Genomic DNA, 17,758 nt, shown 5'->3' with positions numbered 1-17,758 from the left:
TCCCCATCCCACTGTGAGCAGGGAGGAGTGAGTGAGTGGCTGCATGGTGCCTAGTTGCTGGATGGGCTTAAACCACGGCAGTCCTTTTTGGCGCCCAACATGGGGCCTGAAGGGTTGAGATAATGACAGATCTGACCAGAGCGTGTTAAAATGAATTTGTTACAAGCATTCATTATATTAGTTGAATAGTTGCTGGTCACAATGTTGATTTATTGGCTCTTAGAGTTGTGATACTCATTCTTAGAGTTCTGTTATGTATCACCTTACTTGCCATATATAGTCCCTGTGCTGCTGCTTATCACCAATAAGGTGAGGTGGATTAAGGTGTTTGCTTTGCTGTACTATGTAACACTGGTTTATGGTATGATAAAATTATCGCTCGTGGGACTAATCCGGTATTTGTACTCAGCATTGCTATCATCTCCGTACTTTGGGAGCCATCTAGTGAAAACTATTAATAATTAAATATTTTACCTTTTCTCTTTGGGGAGCCAACCTATGGGGGAGACATCTTCTCTTTCTCTGCCAGGCTACTTACAATAGCGTTTGAGAATTTTGCAAATTTTGAATATCTTTGGGATGTTGAAACCAGCATGGTTCCTATGGTTCCAGCATGCTTCCTATTGCTAGGAAGCAGCATGTTTTTGAATGTGATTCAGGTCTTGTTTAGAGTTAAAAAAGTATTTAGAAATACCACCCAGAGATCAACCTCCATGACAGGTACTGCGGCTACTCAGGCCCTGGTGGCAGACACTGTGGCCACTCAAACCCAGGTGACAAGCACTGTGGCTATTCCAACCCCCATGACTGTGGCTACTCAAACCCCGGCGATGGGTCATGCAGCTGAACCAGAGAATCAACCAGTGCCAGTATCAGTCGCTACTATACACAAGAAGAAATGGACATAAAAATCAGCTTGTTTAGTAAAGGAGGACTGTCGTGGTTTAAGCCCAGCTGGTAACAAAGCACCACACAGCCACTCGCTCACTCCCCCCGCCCCCGGCCACGGTGGGATGAGGAGAAAATATAAAGGCAGGCTCGTGGGTCGAGATAAGGACTGGGAGGGATCACTCACCAATTATGGTCATGGGCAAAAGACAGACTCAACTTGGGGAAGAAACAAAATCAATTTAATTTACTACAAATCAAACCAAAACAAGGATAATGAGAAGTAAAACCTTAGAACACCTTCCCCCCACCCCTCCCTCCTTCCTGGGCTCAACTCCACTCCCGGTTCTCTCTACCTCCTCCCCCCAGCGGCGCAGGGGAACAGGGGATGGGGGTTGGGGTCAGCTCGCCTCACATTGTCTCTGCCTCTCCTTCCTCCTCAGGGGGAGGACTCCTCACTTGTCCCCTGCTCCACCATGGGGTCCCTCCCACACGAGACAGTCCTTCACAAACTTCTCCAACGTGAGTCCTTTCCGTGGGCTGCAGTTCCTCACAAACTTCCCTGGCATGGGTCCTTTCCGCGGGCCGATCTTCAGTCACACACTGCTCCAGCGTGGGCTTTCCCATGGAGTCACGGCCATCTTTGGGGGCCTCCACTCCACTGTTCACCTCCATGGGCTGCAGGGATACAGCCTGCCGTCTCACCACAGGCTGCAGGGGCATCACCTCCTCTGGCGCCCCTCCTCCCTCACTGACCTTGGTATCTGCACAGGTGTTCCTCTCAAATTCCAATCCCCCCACTCACTACCGCTTCCCCTTCTTAAATATGTTATCCCAGAGGCGCTACCACTGTCACTGATCGGGTTGGCCTGGGCCAGAGGCGGGTCCGACTTGGAGCCAGGGGAGCTTCTAGCAGCTTCTCACAGGAGCCACCCCTGCGGCCCCTCCCCTGCTACCAAAAAAAACACACCACACAAACCCATAACAAGGACAAAGCAGGGCCATCACGAGAACAGGAGGAAGAGGCAGAACCAGAGGTAATCACACAATCTCTATCACTGAGTGAGCTGCGAGATATGCACAGAGATTTCAGCTGTCGTCCAGGCCAGCACATTATCACCTTGCTGCTCCGATGCTGGGATAATGGAGCCAGTAGCCTGGAATTACAGGGTAAGGAAGCCAAGCAGCTGGGATCCCTTTCTAGGGAAGGAGGCATTGACAAAGTGATTGGAAAACAGACACAAGCCCTCAGCCTCTTCAGGTGACTTCTGTCAGGCATGAGGGAAAGGTACCCCATCAAAGAAGATGTTATATGTCACCCAGGCAAGTGGACCACCATGGAGAGTGGTATCCAGTACCTGAGGGAATTAGCCATGCTGGAGCTGATTTATGATGACCTGGACAATGTGCAGTTATTCAAAGATCCAGACGAAGTCCACTGCACACGACCCACATGGCAGAAGTTTACATGGAGCACACGGTCGTATGCCAGCTCACTGGCAGTAATGGACTGGAAAGATGAAGAGGGACCAACGGTGGATGAATTAGCTGTCCGACTCTGGCAATACGAAGAATACCTTCCTCCCTTGTCTCGGCTGGGGAGAAATTGCCAGACATACTAGATGAGAAACTGTTCCAAGAGTTCCAGCAATTCAAAGAGGATATGTCCTACTCCCCACCTGTACAGACCAGTATCTCAGCTATTAGGAGTGAGCGCTCCTCTGACCAAGAGAGAGAATATAGAAGATACACACCAGGGGGTACCCTGTGGTTTTACCTGTGTGACCATGGAGAGGAGAGGAGGAAGTGGGATGGAAAATCTACCTCAATCCTAGATGCACGGGTACGTGAATTGCGAGGAAAAACAATCACAGATGAGGGTTCATACAGGAAAATTGCTGCTCCAGTCGCTGGGCTGTGTGAGCAGTGTGCCAGACAGAGTGGAAGGGCTGATCTTACTTCTGATCCTATGAGAAGGAATTCTAATGCATTTTTACAAAACGTGAGTGGAGAATCCTATGACTAACACTAGAGGGGCCCTGCCTCCAGCCAGGTGGAGGAGAAGGACAATGGGGTTTACTGCACTGTGTGGATTCAATGGCCTGGCACGTTAGACCCACAGGAGTATAAGGCACCAGTAGACACCAGTGCACAGTGTACTCTAATGCCATCAAGTTATAAAGGGGCAGAACCCATCTGCATTTCTGGTGTGACGGGGGATCCCAAGAGTTAACTGTATTGGAGGCTGAAGTAAGCCTGACTGGGAATGAGTGGCAGAAACAACCCATTGGGACTAGTCCAGAGGCTCCATGCATCCTTGGCATAGATTATTTCAGGAGAGGGTATTTCAAGGACCCAAAGGGGTATCGATGGGCCTTTGGTATAGCTGCCTTGGAGACGGAGGGAATTAAACAGCTGTCTACCCTGCCGGGTCTCTCTCAAGACCCTTCGATTGTGGGGTTGCTGAGGGTTGAAGAACAACAAGTGCCAATTGCTACCACAACGGTGCACCGGTGGCAATATCGCACCAACCGAGACTCCCTGATTCCCATCCACAAGTTGATTCGTCAACTGGAGAGCCAAGGAGTGATCAGCAAAACTCGCTCACCCTTTAATAGTCCCATATGGCCCGTGCGAAAGTCTAATGGGGAGTGGAGACTAACAGTTGACTATCGTGGCCTGAATGAAGTTACGCCACTGCTGAGTGCTGCCGTGCCGAATATGCTAGAACTTCAATACGAACTAGAGTCAAAGGCAGCCAAGTGGTATGCCACAATTGACATCACTAATGCATTTTTCTCAATCCCTCTGGTAGCAGAGTGCAGGCCACAATTTGCTTTCACTTGGAGGGGCGTCCAGTACACCTGGAATCGATTGCCCCAGGGATGGAAACACAGCCCCACCATTTGCCATGGACTAATCCAGGCTGCACTGGAAAAAGGTGAAGCTCCGGAACACCTGCAATACATTGATGACATCATTGTATGGGGCAACACAGCAGAAGAAGTTTTTAAGAAAGGGAAGAAAATAATCCAAATCCTTCTGAAAGCCGGTTTTGCCATAAAAGAAAGTAAGGTCAAGGGACCTGCACAGGAGATCCAGTTTTTAGGAATAAAATGGCAAGATGGACATTGTCAGATCCCAATGGATGTGATGAACAAAATAGCAGCTATGTCTCCACCAACTAATAAAAAGGAAACACAGGCCTTCTTAGGTGTCGTGGAGTTTTGGAGAATGCATATTCCAAATTACAGTCTGATTGTAAGCCCTCTCTATCAAGTGACCCGGAAGAAGAATGATTTTAAATGGGGCCCTGGACAATGACAAGCCTTTGAACAAATTAAGCGGGAGATTGTTCATGCAGTAGCCCTTGGGCCAGTCTGGGCAGGACGAGATGTTAAAAATGTGCTCTATACTGCAGCCGGGGAGAATGGCCCTACCTGGAACCTCTGGCAGAAAGCACCTGGGGAGACCCGAGGCCGACCCCTGGGGTTTTGGAGTTGGGGATACAAAGCATCCGAGGCCCGCTATACTCCAACTGAAAAAGAGATATTGTCGGCATATGAAGGAGTTTGAGCCGCCTCAGAAGTGGTTGGTACTGAAACACAGCTCCTCTTAGCACCCCGACTGCCAGTGCTGGGCTGGATGTTCAAAGGGAAAGTCTCCTCTACACAGCATGCAGCTGATGCCACGTGGAGTAAGTGGGCCGCACTGATCACACAACGAGCTCGCATAGGAAACCCCAGTGGCCCAGGAGTTCTTAAAGTGATCAGGGACTGGCCAGAAGGGAAAGATTTTGGAATGTCGCCAGAGGAGGAGGTGACACGTGCTGAAGAGGCCCCACTGCATAATAAACTGTCGGAAAATGAGAGGCAATATACCCTGTTCACTGATGGGTCTTTTTGCATTGTGGGAAAGCGTCAGAGGTGGAAGGCTGCTGTATGGAGTCCTACATGACTAGTCGCAGAAACTGCTGAAAGAGAAGGTGAATGGAGTCAGTTTGCAGAGGTGAAAGCCATGCAGCTAGCGTTAGACATTGCTGAAAGAGAAAAGTGGCCAGTGCTCTATCTCTATACTGACTCATGGATGGTGGCAAATGCCCTGTGGGGGTGATTACAGCAATGGAAGCAGAGCAACTGGCGGCGCAGAGGTAAACCCATCTGGGCTGCCGCACTGTGGCAAGATATTGTCCCCCAGCTAGAGAATCTGGTTATAAAAGTACGTCATGTAGATGCTCATGTACCCAAGAGTCAGGCCACTGAAGAACATCAAAACAACCAGCAGGTGGATCAGGCTGCCAAGACTGAAGTGTCTCAGGTGGATCTGGACTGGCAACATAAGGGTGAGCTATTTATGGCTTGGTGGGCCCATGATACCTCAGGCCATCAGGGAAGAGATGCAACATATAGATGGGCTCGCGATCGAGGGGTGGACTTGACCATGGACACTATCGCACAGGTTATCCATGAATGTGAAACATGTGCTGCAATTAAGCAAGCCAAGCGGTTAAAGCCCCTATTGTATGGAGGGCAATGGCTGAAATATAAATATGGGGAAGCCTGGCAGATTGACTATATCACACTCCCACAAACCCGCCAAGGCAAGTGCCATGTGCTTACAATGGTGGAAGCAACCACTGGATGGCTGGAAACATATCCTGTGCCCCATGCCACTGCCCAGAACACTATCCTGGGCCTTGAAAAGCAGGTCTTGTGGTGACACGACACCCCAGAACGAATTGAGTCAGACAACGGGACTCATTTCCGAAACAACCTCATAGACACCTGGGCCAAAGAGCATGGCATTGAGTAGGCGTATCATATCCCCTATCATGCACCAGCCTCTGGGAATATCGAACGATACAACAGACTGCTGAAAACTACATTGAGAGCAATGGGGGGTGGAACCTTCAAACACTGGGATGGATACACATTTAGCAAAAGCCATCTGGTTAGTCAGCACCAGGGGATCTGCCAATCAAGCTGGCCCTGCCCAGTCAGAACTTTTACGCATTCTATAGAAGGGGATAAAGTCCCTGTAGTGCACATAAAAAGTATGCTGGGGAAGACAGTCTGGGTTACTCCTGCCTCAGGCAAAGGCAAAGCCATTCATGGGATTGCTTTTGCTTAAGGACCTGGGTACACTTGGCGGGTGATGCGAAAGGATGGGCAAGTCCGATGTGTGCCTCAGGGGAATTTGATTTTAGGTGAGAATAGCCAATAGATTAAATTGTATTTTAATTGCTATATAACCCTGCCACTCTATGTCATCATTACTGTAATTGTTATATGCTATATTAATGGTATTGTAGTAAGAATCAGATTAGTGAAGAATGAACCTTGATAAAATTGAGTGAAGCGCAGTAGTGATGGAACCAGAACTGACTCCAGCATGCAACAGTCCAACAGTGCACACCATCCTCCTGCTGCGCCCCACGTCACCCGCCCGCCGCACGACACCAAAGCCCAATCCTGCTCTGCCGACTGAGTGGACTTTGTACCATCCCTCCTGTCCAGAAAGACTGGTATGACAGATGGAGCCCAAAGTCATGGAGTGAATGAACTCGACAAACATTTGAAAGAGATGGCCCATAGACTGCAGGAATGATATCTGTGTGTATATATTAAAAGACAGGAAAAGTGGCGGTGATTAATTGGAAAATGTATCGGGAAGGTTGGGACCTGAGCATGACGTAAATGGTGTAGAATAAGGGGTGGATACTGTCCTGGTTTCAGCTCTGCTAGAAATAATTTTCTTTCTAGTCAGTGGTACAGTGCTGTGTTTTGGATTTAGTGTGGGAATAATGTTGGTAACACACTGATGGTTTAGTTGGTGCTAATTAGCGCTTATCCTAAGTTAAGGAGTTTACATTTTCCCATGCTCTGCTACCAAGCAGGTGTACAGGAAGCTGGGAGGGAGCATAGAATCATAGAATCATTTAGGTTGGAAAAGACCTTTAAGATCATTGAGTCCAACTGTCAAACATGTCCACTAAACCATGTCCTGAAGTGCATTATCTACGCGTTTTTTGAACACCTCTAGGGATGGTGACTCCACCACTTCCCTGGGCAGCCTGTTCCAATGCCTGACAACCCTTTCAGTAAAGACATTTTTCCTAATATCCAATCTAAACCTCCCCTGCCGCAACTTGAGGCCATTTCCTCTCATCCTATCACTAGTTAATTGATGGAAGAGACCAGCACCCACCTCACTACAACCTCCTTTCAGGTAGTTGTAGAGAGCGATAAGGTCTCCCCTCAGCCTCCTTTTCTCCAGACTAAACAACCCCAGTTCCCTCAGCTGCTCCTCATAAGACTTGTGCTCCAGGGCCCTCACAAGCTTTGTTGCCCTTCTCTGGACATGCTCCAGCACCTCAATGTCTTTCCTGTAGTGAGGGGCCCAAAACTGAACACAGTATTCAAGGTGCGGCCTCACCAGTGCCGAGTACAGGGGAACAATCACCTCCCTGCTCCTGCTGGCCACACTATTTCTGATGCAGGCCAGGATGCCGTTGGTCTTCTTGGCCACCTGGGCACACTGCCAGCTCATATTCAGCCAGCTGTCAACCAGCACCCTCAGGTCTTTTTCTGCTGGGCAGCTTTCTAGCCACTCTTCCCCAAGCCTGTAGCGCTGCATGGGGTTGTTGTGACCCAAGTGCGGGACCCGGCACTTGGCCTTGTTGAACCTCATACAATTGGCCTTGGCCCATCGATCCAGCCTGTCCAGATCCCTCTGTAGAGCCTTCCTACCCTCGAGCAGATCAACCCTCCCTCCCAACTTGGTATTGTTGGCAAACTTACTGAGGGTGCACTCGATCCCCTCGTCCAGATCATTGATAAAGATATTAAAGAGAACTGTCCCCAATACTGAGCCCTGGGGAACACCACACGTGACCCTCCGCCAAGTGGATTTAACTCCATTCACCAGAACCCTCTGGGCTTGTCCATCCAGCCAGTTTTTTTACCCAGTGAAGAGTACACTTGTCTAAGCCATGGGCCACCAGCTTCTCAAGGAGTATGCCATGAGAGACAGTGTCAAAGGCCTTACTGAACATCCACAGCCTTTCCCTCATCCACTGGGCGGGTCACCTGGTCATAGAAGGAGATCAGGTTGGTCAAGCAGGATCTGCCTTTCGTAAACCCATGCTGGCTGGGCCTGATCCCCTGCTTGTCCTGCACATGCCATGTGAGCGCACTCAAGATGAACTGCTCCATAATCTTCCCCAGTACCGAGGTCAGGCTGACAGGCCTGTAGTTCCCGGGTCCTCCCGCCGATCATTTTTGTAAATGGGTGTCACATTGGCAAGCCTCCAGTCTTCTGGGACCTCCCCTGTTGAGCAGGATTGCTGATAAATGATGGAGAGTGGCTTGGCAAGCACCTCCGCCAGCTCCCTCAGTACTCTTGGATGGATCCCATCTGGTCCCGTAGACTTGTGAGAGTCTAGATGGCGTAGTAGGTCACTATTTCCTCCTGGATTATGGGGGGTATATTCTGCTCTCTGTCCTTGCCTTCCAGCTCAGGGGGCAGAGTACCCTGAGGATAGCTGGTCTCGCTATTAAAGACTGAGGCAAAGAAGGCATTAAGTACCTCAGCCTTTTCCTCATCTCTGGTGGCAATGTTCCCCTCTGCATCCAATAAAGGATGGATATTCTCTCCTTGGCTCTCTTTTTGTTGTTAATGTATTTGTAAAAACATTTTTTGTTGTCTCTTATGACAGTGGCCAGATTGAGTTCTAGCTGAGCTTTTGCCTTTCTAATTTCCTCTCTGCATGACCTAACAAGATCCCTGTACTCTTCCTGAGTTGCCTGCCCTTTCTTCCAAAGATGATAAACTCTCCTTTTTTTTCTTGAGTCCTAGGAAAAGCTCCCTGTTCAGCCAGGCCGGTCATCTTCCCCGACAGTTCTTCTTGCGGCACATGGGAATAGCCTGGTCCTGAGCCATTAAGATTTCCTTCTTGAAGAATGTCCAGCCTTCCTGGACCCCTTTGCCCTTCAGGACTGTCTCCCGTGGGATTCTCTCAACCAATGTCCTGAAAAGGCCAAAGTTTGCCCTCCGGAAGTCCATAGTGGTGGTTTTGCTGTCCACCTTCCTTGCCTCACCAAAAATTGAGAATTCTATCATTTCATGGTCGCTAAGCCCGAGACGGCCTCCGACCACCACATCTCCCACCACATCTCCCACATAGCGAGGACAGCTGACCCGAATTAGCCAAAGGGATATTCCATACCATAGAACGTCATGCTCAGTATATAAACTGGCGGGAGTTGGCCGGGAGGGGTGGATGGCTTCTCGGGCATCAGTCAGTGGGTGGTGAGCAATCGCATTTTGCATCTCTTGTTTTTTCTTGGGTTTCATTTTTAAAAAAATTTTTTATTATATTCCTTTTCATTACAATTATTATTGTTATATTTTATTATTATTGTTAGTATTATATTCTATTTTACTTTAATTATTAAATCATTCTTATCTCAACTCTCGAGTTTTACTTTTTTTCCCCGATTCTCCATCCCACCGGGAGTGGGGGAGTGAGCAAGTGGCTGCGTGGTGCCTAGTTGCTGGCTGGGCTTAAACCATGACAAATGGAGACTGCACAACCTCTCTGGATGCCTGCTACACTGCTTGACTGTCCTTATGGTTTTTCCATGATATTTATTGTAATGCATTTAATATGTGTGTGACTTTTGCTGAACTGCAGAAATGGACATCACGATCTTCTGCAAAACAAAACTGTCCAGAGGTTGATTTATATGAACCTCAGGTAAGAATCTCTGGTCATTGATAATGTTTTTAAAACTGCTCTTTGGGGTGGGGTTCTTGTGGTTTAACCCCAGTCAGCAACTAAGCACCATGCAGCCACTCACTCACTCCCCCCCCACCCAGTGGGATGGGGGAGAAAATCAGGAAAAGAAGTAAAATTCGTGGGTTGAGATAAGAATGGTTTAATAGAACAGAAAAGAAGAAACTAATAATGATAATAATAATAAAATGACAATAATAATAATAAAAGGATTAGAATATACAAGTGATGCACAATGCAATTGCTCGCCACCCACCAATCGACACCCAGTTAGTCCCTGAACGGCAATCCACCCCCACCCCCACTCCCCCAGTTTATATACTAGATGTGATGTCACATGGTATGGAATACCCTGTTGGCCAGTTGGGGTCAGCTGTCCTGGCTGTGTCCTGTCCCAACTTCTTGTGCCCCTCCAGCCTTCTTGCTGGCTGGGCATCAGAAGCTGAAAAATCCTTGACTTTAGACTAAACGTTACTTAGCAACAACTGAAAACATCAGTGTTATCAACATTCTTCGCATACTGAACTCAAAACATAGCACCATACCAGCTACTAGGAAGACAATTAACTCTATCCCAGCTGAAACCAGGACACTAAGTGTCTAGGCTTCATTGATGTGTTAATAGCTTATATATGTGGCCAATTAACTATGACAGTATGCAGAAATCAAAATTTTCTGAGCCCTGATGTTTCTTATGATTCATCCAGGTATAATTCTGAGTCACCTGAGTTACCCCTGTCATTCATCTCAGTCAATGGTAAAAGTACAAGATAAACTTCCTGGAATTGATAAACTTGTGTAAAGAATATGCTTCAACGGGAATTACTTGATTTCAGATATTTGGGTTTGTAAAATCAGTCCGTTAGTGTTAGTTATTAATTCTTTTCAATAAAAACTGTAATTTATCATGAGACACTTATTTTTACGTGATTAATTATTTGTTAACTACTTAAGAAAAAAACTTGGCAGGCAGTAAAGGGAGGCAGAACACTTGCAGTTGTTCCATTCACTGACTCTTTCTCTCTTCAATATTATGTTTAAGAGGGCTTGAATATTTGATTCAAAATAATACAACTTTTTATTGATCTTTATTGCTTTTGACAAAGGTGTCATTGAGTTGCTGGCACAATGACAGGAAATAAAGGCATTTATGTTTACACTGTATATAGTGATGGTGTAGAGTTAATAAAACTTGTGATGAGGAAAATATATTTTTTACTGTATTTTTGACATGTATATCTGTTATGTGGTATTTCTTTACTCATTTCTCATTCAAATCCTAGTGGAAAAGTCTTGAAAAATTTGTCATCATTACTTCATTTTTTGGGAAACCAAGAAAAATTAGAGAACATTATCAAAGAGAAGAGCAAATCTGAACAAAGACCCCCCCCAAAAAGCATTGCAACAGCTGATCTAACCATATATTAATAATTCTCATTTGTTCTGTATATCTGCACTGCAATTAAATTTTGTCATTGTAGTGTTTCTAAAGCTTATCCAAACCAGACTTAATGCAGCTTAAATACAAATATCAGCAAAGCTGTGACGCTATAAGCACAGATCAAGTCTGCTGAAGACTGTAGGACTCTTATGACTCTGATCATACTTTGTTATTTTCAGTTCAGAGCAGTCATTCCTGTTTCTCTGATACCCCAGAGAACTTGCCAACTCATTTTACAGTTTCTCTGAAATTCATCTATTCTTCCTTTCTTTGGGAAGTATTTTTTTAATGGTGAAAGCAATTATTAGTAATTAGGGTGTCCTGGTTTCAGCTGGGATAGAGTTAATTGTCTTCCTAGTAGCTGGTACAGTGCTATGTTTTGAGTTCAGTATGAGAAGAATGTTGATAACACTGATGTTTTCAGTTGTTGCTAAGTAGTGTTTAGACTAAAGTCAAGGATTTTTCAGCTTCTCACGCCCAGCCAGCGAGAAAGCTGGAGGGGCACAAGAAGTTGGGACAGGACACAGCCAGGACAGCTGACCCCAACTGGCCAACAGGCTATTCCATACCATGTGACGTCACATCTAGTATATAAACTGGGGGGAGTGGGGGCGGGGGATTGCTGCTCAGGGACTAGCTGGGTGTCAATCGGTGGGTGGTGAGTAATTGCACTGTGCATCATTTGTACATTCCACTCCTTTTATTATTGCTGTTGTCTTATTATTATTATCATTATTAGTTTCTTCTTTTCTGTTCTATTAATCCATTCTTATCTCAACCCACGAATTTTACTTCTTTTCCCGATTTTCTCCCCCATCCCACTGGGTGGGGGGGAGTGAGTGAGCGGCTGCATGGTGCTTAGTTGCTGGCTGGGGTTAAACCACGACATAGGGTATTATTTTTCTCTCTGAACTTTCAAGGAAGCATATATGTGCCTGTTGGTGGAGGGTCACTGTGAGACAAACCTCTCATATTTCATCCAGATTTTGGTCGCTGGCTGATAATGAGAGTCACAATACCAAAAAAATTCAAATGCTGCTTTGTCTTTTTTGTTTGCTAGACTTAAAGGTTGATGAACTCTCACTTTTTCTTCACTCAATATATTAAGGTGTTTGAAGGTTTGAATTTAGCAAGGGCCTCTCTCAGTACCATGAGTTGTCTTATTTAAATCTTTGGATTAATTCAAGGCTAACAGTAAAATCATTTCACTGCAGATTCATTATACATCTTTCTCCAAGCAAATATATTATGAATTTGAGAAATTCATTAGAGTAGCAATAATGGAAGGTAGTAGTAAGGATTTTGAAATGTGTCATAGTTTTATACTTTAATCATCTGTTAGTTCTACAGATTGTGTTGGACTTTCTGCTCTTAATCAGTGCTTTTCCAAGTATTTTTGCATTTTGTAGATCGCTGTCTTTTTATTGTGTTTTTACATTTAACCTGATGGATTTTGAGGCTTTCTATCCTTCTCATTTAGACGCAACTTCAGCTTTTTGTAGGATGCTTGCTTTCTTCTTGTAATTTCCATTTCCCTGCTGTTTAGCCTTGCTTGAATTCCTTTTACTCACTCTTGATATTTTGATAGGTGGTGTATATTTGTTCTCAGTGTCCAGTGTGTTGTCTAAGTAGTCTTCACACTGCCTGTACAGATTTTACTCGTAATTATTTTTTGAGGAAGCTTTTTGTATTTCTATTTATTTTTCTTTTTTGAAATTGAACATAACTTGGCTTTTCTTGCTCTTGCAAAGATACTGTATTTAAGTACATCATTACAGGGCAACAGAATAATGCAATGAACCAGGTCTTGCACAGTGGACCAAGTCACTCAGGACCAAGTCAAGAGTTCTTCGGCTTTTATGGATTCCTGGCTAGCTGCTCCAAGGAACCAGCATTGGCAGTGTCTAAAAATTTAATCTTGACATTGGGTCTAGTACCTGATCTAGTACTGTTATGTTTCCTTTCTTCTTAGTATGTCTGATGGCCTTCAACATCTCATAGTTGCTATTGTCATGTTGTTTGGGTGCACAATAATGTAGTCCTAATGCTATATTATTTTTTTTTAGACCTGGAATTTCAGTTTCTACAGATTCTCTTACTGATGCTTATATATATTCATGTGGTATAATTCCATATCCAAGATAATATCTTTTTTTCGTTTAATACCTTTGGTACTTGCTGCTTGAGCTTTGAAGACACATTTTTGTTGAGATGCAGAATGTTACTTCGGGTTCATTTCTCAAAATAGCTCTCATAACATAGTGGCACATGGTCTAACAATTTGCTGAAATATTCTTGACCAGCTCTATTAAAGTTCATTTGTCAAAAAAACCTGTCTATAGACTTCTTGCGGACACATGTAGCTTATTTCCCTATAGGTAACAAAGCTTCTTAAAGGGAATCCTTGATTGATGTGATTTAGAGCCACTCACCATTGTGATTATACCCTGTCCCAAGGTCCTAGTTGAGATACAGTAGCTAAATTCAGCATCTAAGTAATCATAAACAGCAAGGTTGGAAGGGATTGAATGAGTTCCTCTTAGACCATTCTTTAAGATAAACTGTACCTGTTGTTATTTCTGAAAGGCATTTGTCTAACCTGTGTATTGGGTTTGTGTGGCAAGGTTTTGGTAGGAGGGGAGTTACAGGGGTGGCTTCAGTGAGAAGCTGCTAGAAGCTTCCCCTATGTCTGACAGAGCCAATACCAGCCGGCTCTAAGACGGACCCGCCGTCGGCCAAGGCCGAGCCAATCAGTGATAGTGGTAGCACCTCTGTGATAACATATTTAAGAAGGAAAAAAAGGTGCAACGGACACAGAAACGGCAGCCGGAGAGAGGAGTGAGAACATGTAAGAGAAACAACCCTGCAGACACCAAGGTCAGTGAAGAAGGAGGGGGAGGAGATGCTCCAGGCACCAGAGCAGGGATTCCCCTGCAGCCCGTGGTGAAGACCATGGTGAGGCAGGCTGTCCCCCTGCAGCCCATGGAGGTCCACGGTGGAGCAGATATCCACCTGCAGCCTGTGGAGGACCCCACGCCAGAGCAGGTGGGTGCCCGAAGGAGGCTGTGACCCCGTGGGAAGCCCACGCTGGAGCAGGCTCCTGGCAGGACCTGTGGATCTGTGGAGAGAGGAGCCCACGGAGCAGGTTTTCTGGCAGGACTTGTGACCCCGTGGGGGACCCACGCTGGAGCAGTGTGCTCCTGAAGGACTGCACGCCATGGAAGGGACCCATGCTGGAGCAGTTTGTGAAGAACTGCAGCCTGTGGGAAAGACCCACGTTGGAGAAGTTCGTGGAGGACTGTCTCCTGTGGGAGGGACCCCACGCTGGAGCAGGGGAAGAGTGTGAGGAGTCCTGCCCCTGAGGAGGATGAAGCAGCAGAGACAACGTGTGATGATCTGACCGTAACCCCCATTCCCCATCCCCCTGTGCCGCTGGGGTGGGGTAGGTAGAGAATCTGGGAGTGAAGCTGTGCCCAGGAAGTAGGGAGGGGTGGAGGGAAGGTGTTCTGAGATTTGGTTTTATTTCTCATTACCCTACTGTGGTTGATTTGTAATAAATTGAGTTAATTTTCCCCAAGTTGAGTCTGTTTTGCCCGTGACGGTAATTGGTTGAGTGATGTTTCCCTGTTCTTATCTCGACCCATGAGCCCTTTGTTATATTTTCTCTCCCCTGTCCAGCTGAGGAGGGGGGAGTGATAGAGTGGCTTTGGTGGGCACCTGGCGTCCAGCCAGGGTCAACCCACCACAACTTGTTACTAAAGACGTCCTTTTCCTGTCCCCTCTTTCTTCTTTCCCTTCTCTCCTGCAGCCAAAAATTCCATTTTACTAGCTACTAGGGAAAGTCCCATTTGTATCTGCAATGCCTGATTTATGCTGAAATTGTCAGTACAGTTTATTTCTCAACAAAATTTTATGGTACTAGTTTAATACAGTATGTTTCAGAATTTAAATAGATGCTTACTAATAGCCAACAATTTATTGAATTTGTATCTGTTTTGACTTTTCCATATAGATCTGTCTAAATTTTAAGATATATTTATATTTCTATATTTTGCATTACACACACACGTGCACACACGCACACAAATATGCATGTATACATATATATTTTCAATTCAAAGTTTCCTGTTATTTAGAGGGAAAATGAGGCATAACTGTGTTGGTTGAAGATAAAATCACTGTTGTGGTGTGTATTGTATTAGAAGTATTCTTAGAAGAATCAAGCTGAACAATGAAACGTTGTGTTGGGATGTTCTTCATCTGTGCCACTAACTAGACTGTACACTGTGATTTGCTTTTGCTATGTTAGAGCACTGCATTGAATTGTGTTTGTTAAGTCAATAAAAACTATTTTATCATTGATAAAAAAGATGCCAGTTAACTATATTACTTTGCTTAGGGTTTGGCAATTATAGAGGCTAAGACTGAGAAACAGAGTTCAATGTACTTTTTACTATATTTTTATTTTACAGAGGCCCAGAAGATGCAATAAATGACTGCAGAATCCTTTTTATAGAGGAAATGTACAAGATTGAAAAGCCAGGAGCTTATCCACTGACATTTGGAGATGGAGATTTCAAAAGTATGCTTTTTTTATCGTATGATTAAGACTGTTAGTTAAATATTTGAATGGCATTAAAAAAAATAAGGGATTAGAGCACAGAATTAATTTAATTAGGGTTTCTTTTGTGTGTAATAAAAGAATTGTTATTACACAGATTCTTGGTTTGAAAAGTTTTTACTATAATAGAACTTTATTATATGGCATATTGAGAATAAATATATCAACACATTAGTGCTATGAATATAATCTCATAAGCAGATAAATGGCTGATATTTTAGATGATGTGTATGGAGTGAGTTCATAGTCTGAGATAAGTTCCTAGGCAGGTATCCGAATCACAAAACTTGCTATCATAATTGACATCTCAGTTGAGTTTTTAAGAAGAGATGCAAAAGACTGAAAGAGTCGATACTGCTACCTCTAACCCTGGCATTATCTAAAAATGAAAAATCATTAGCTGTATAGAGCAAGAAATTGTCAAGCTTGCTAGAACTATGAAAAAAACAGATATATTTGTTTTTAGATTATTATTTGACCACTTATGTCCTTCTGAACACTAAATACACCATGTCTCCTCCCTGCCCCCCCCAAAGGGCAGTTCTCTAAAAAGCAGTTTAACATTGTATCCTAAGTTTAAAAATATGTGAAAGTTAAAGAACAGGAGTTATAAGACAGTGTTTAGAATGGGAACACTGAGAGGTTCATCTGTGGCATTATTGATAGATATTACTGAATTTTAAAAGCAGCAAATTTATCGCAGTTTAGTTTTCATTTATAATCTAAGGCTAATATTTGTGTCATTGTATGTAGGTGTCATTAATACACAAGACTTTATTTGCAGTGTACTATTAAAGAAATGATGTCAATCGGATTTATTTTTTCATTGTTTATTATTTATTTTTATCAGTTTAGTCAATGAAAACTAACCATCCATTCCATTTATGTTCTTTTAGTCACTTTAAGGGTGATTCTCAACATTTTAAAATAATATTTTTGTGATAAACTGACAGTTTGGGAAATTTTTAAATTTAGAGATAGCGTAAAACCAAGTTATATCTGCTTTGCATTTATGTACCTAATTTTTATATATATAGAGAGAGTGAGTATATTTCTAGTTTATAAAACTGGTTTTGGAGGGTATGTAAATTTGTCATGCTTTATTTAATTGCATACACCCACCCCTACAGTGCAGTGGAATTAAGTTTAAAGTTCAATGTAAATGATTACTTTGTCACTAACTTTAGGTCATGGATTAGGCTTCAGGCCTTATTTATTTTACATTCTATATTTTCCTGCACTGGTTCCCTGTTTTATTTTACAAGAATCAAGTTTTCAGTTTGTACTGTCATGTCTTATTTCTTTAATTGTCTCCTTATTTGTAACCTGTTCTCAAACCTCTCACATAATTGCTATCTTTGTATAAATCTGCACCTATATGGTTTTTATGCAATTCTTCATCCACTTTTCATTTCTTTCAAGATTATTTTTTAGAAACCATCATAATTAAGTAAGTGTAACACAACAATATTAACTTACATTTTAACCTCAAAGATTTAATTGTTAATTTACTGCTGGCTATGTAACTTTATTCCTTTGTCTTCATCTACTTTTTTTCCCCCCAAAGTCCAACTTCCTCATCACACTATTTACTTCATTTCCGCCTGCTGTTCTTCTGATTTTTTTTTTTTTTTGTAAGCTGTCCTGAATTTGTTCTGTGAAGCACAATGCACTATAGTTTTCTTATGGCTCAACCGATTTCTTTATTGCTCCTCTGTATTTGTCTCCATAGTCCTACTCTACATTTAAAAATTAACCATCTAAATACATACAGCTCACTTTTAGTTTATTTGTATGCTAAGAAAAACAGTAGACTGGTATTGTAATAACAGTAGCTAGAATTCAAAGAGAATGAATTGGCCTGAAATGCTCCATGAGTTTGTTATGGAGCAGGGTCAGAGAATGTGCTGAAATTAAGAGCTCTAGAACATATTTTAGATGTTTTTATACAAAACAGAACTGGTCATCAACATGTTACTTTAACTTCCATCAGAATCTAAATTTGTACTGC

General features: G+C 43.8%; 1 protein-coding gene across 1 annotated transcript in view; it reads left to right on the top strand.

Moving 5' to 3' along the window:
* The window catches only part of LOC128136073 (E3 ubiquitin-protein ligase UHRF2-like), a 157,159-nt gene that overhangs the window by 93,615 nt on the left and 45,786 nt on the right, over positions 1-17,758 (top strand). The window contains exon 5 of the mRNA XM_052775160.1: positions 15,599-15,708. Coding sequence (XP_052631120.1) covers positions 15,599-15,708 — 110 coding nt within the window. The remainder of the gene's footprint in view (positions 1-15,598; positions 15,709-17,758) is intronic.

The sequence above is a fragment of the Harpia harpyja genome, chromosome W (genome assembly GCF_026419915.1).
Source record: "Harpia harpyja isolate bHarHar1 chromosome W, bHarHar1 primary haplotype, whole genome shotgun sequence".
NCBI classification, from domain to species: domain Eukaryota; kingdom Metazoa; phylum Chordata; class Aves; order Accipitriformes; family Accipitridae; genus Harpia; species Harpia harpyja.
The sequence above is the reverse complement of the archived record's forward strand: the minus strand, read 5'-3'. Positions and strand labels throughout refer to the sequence as shown.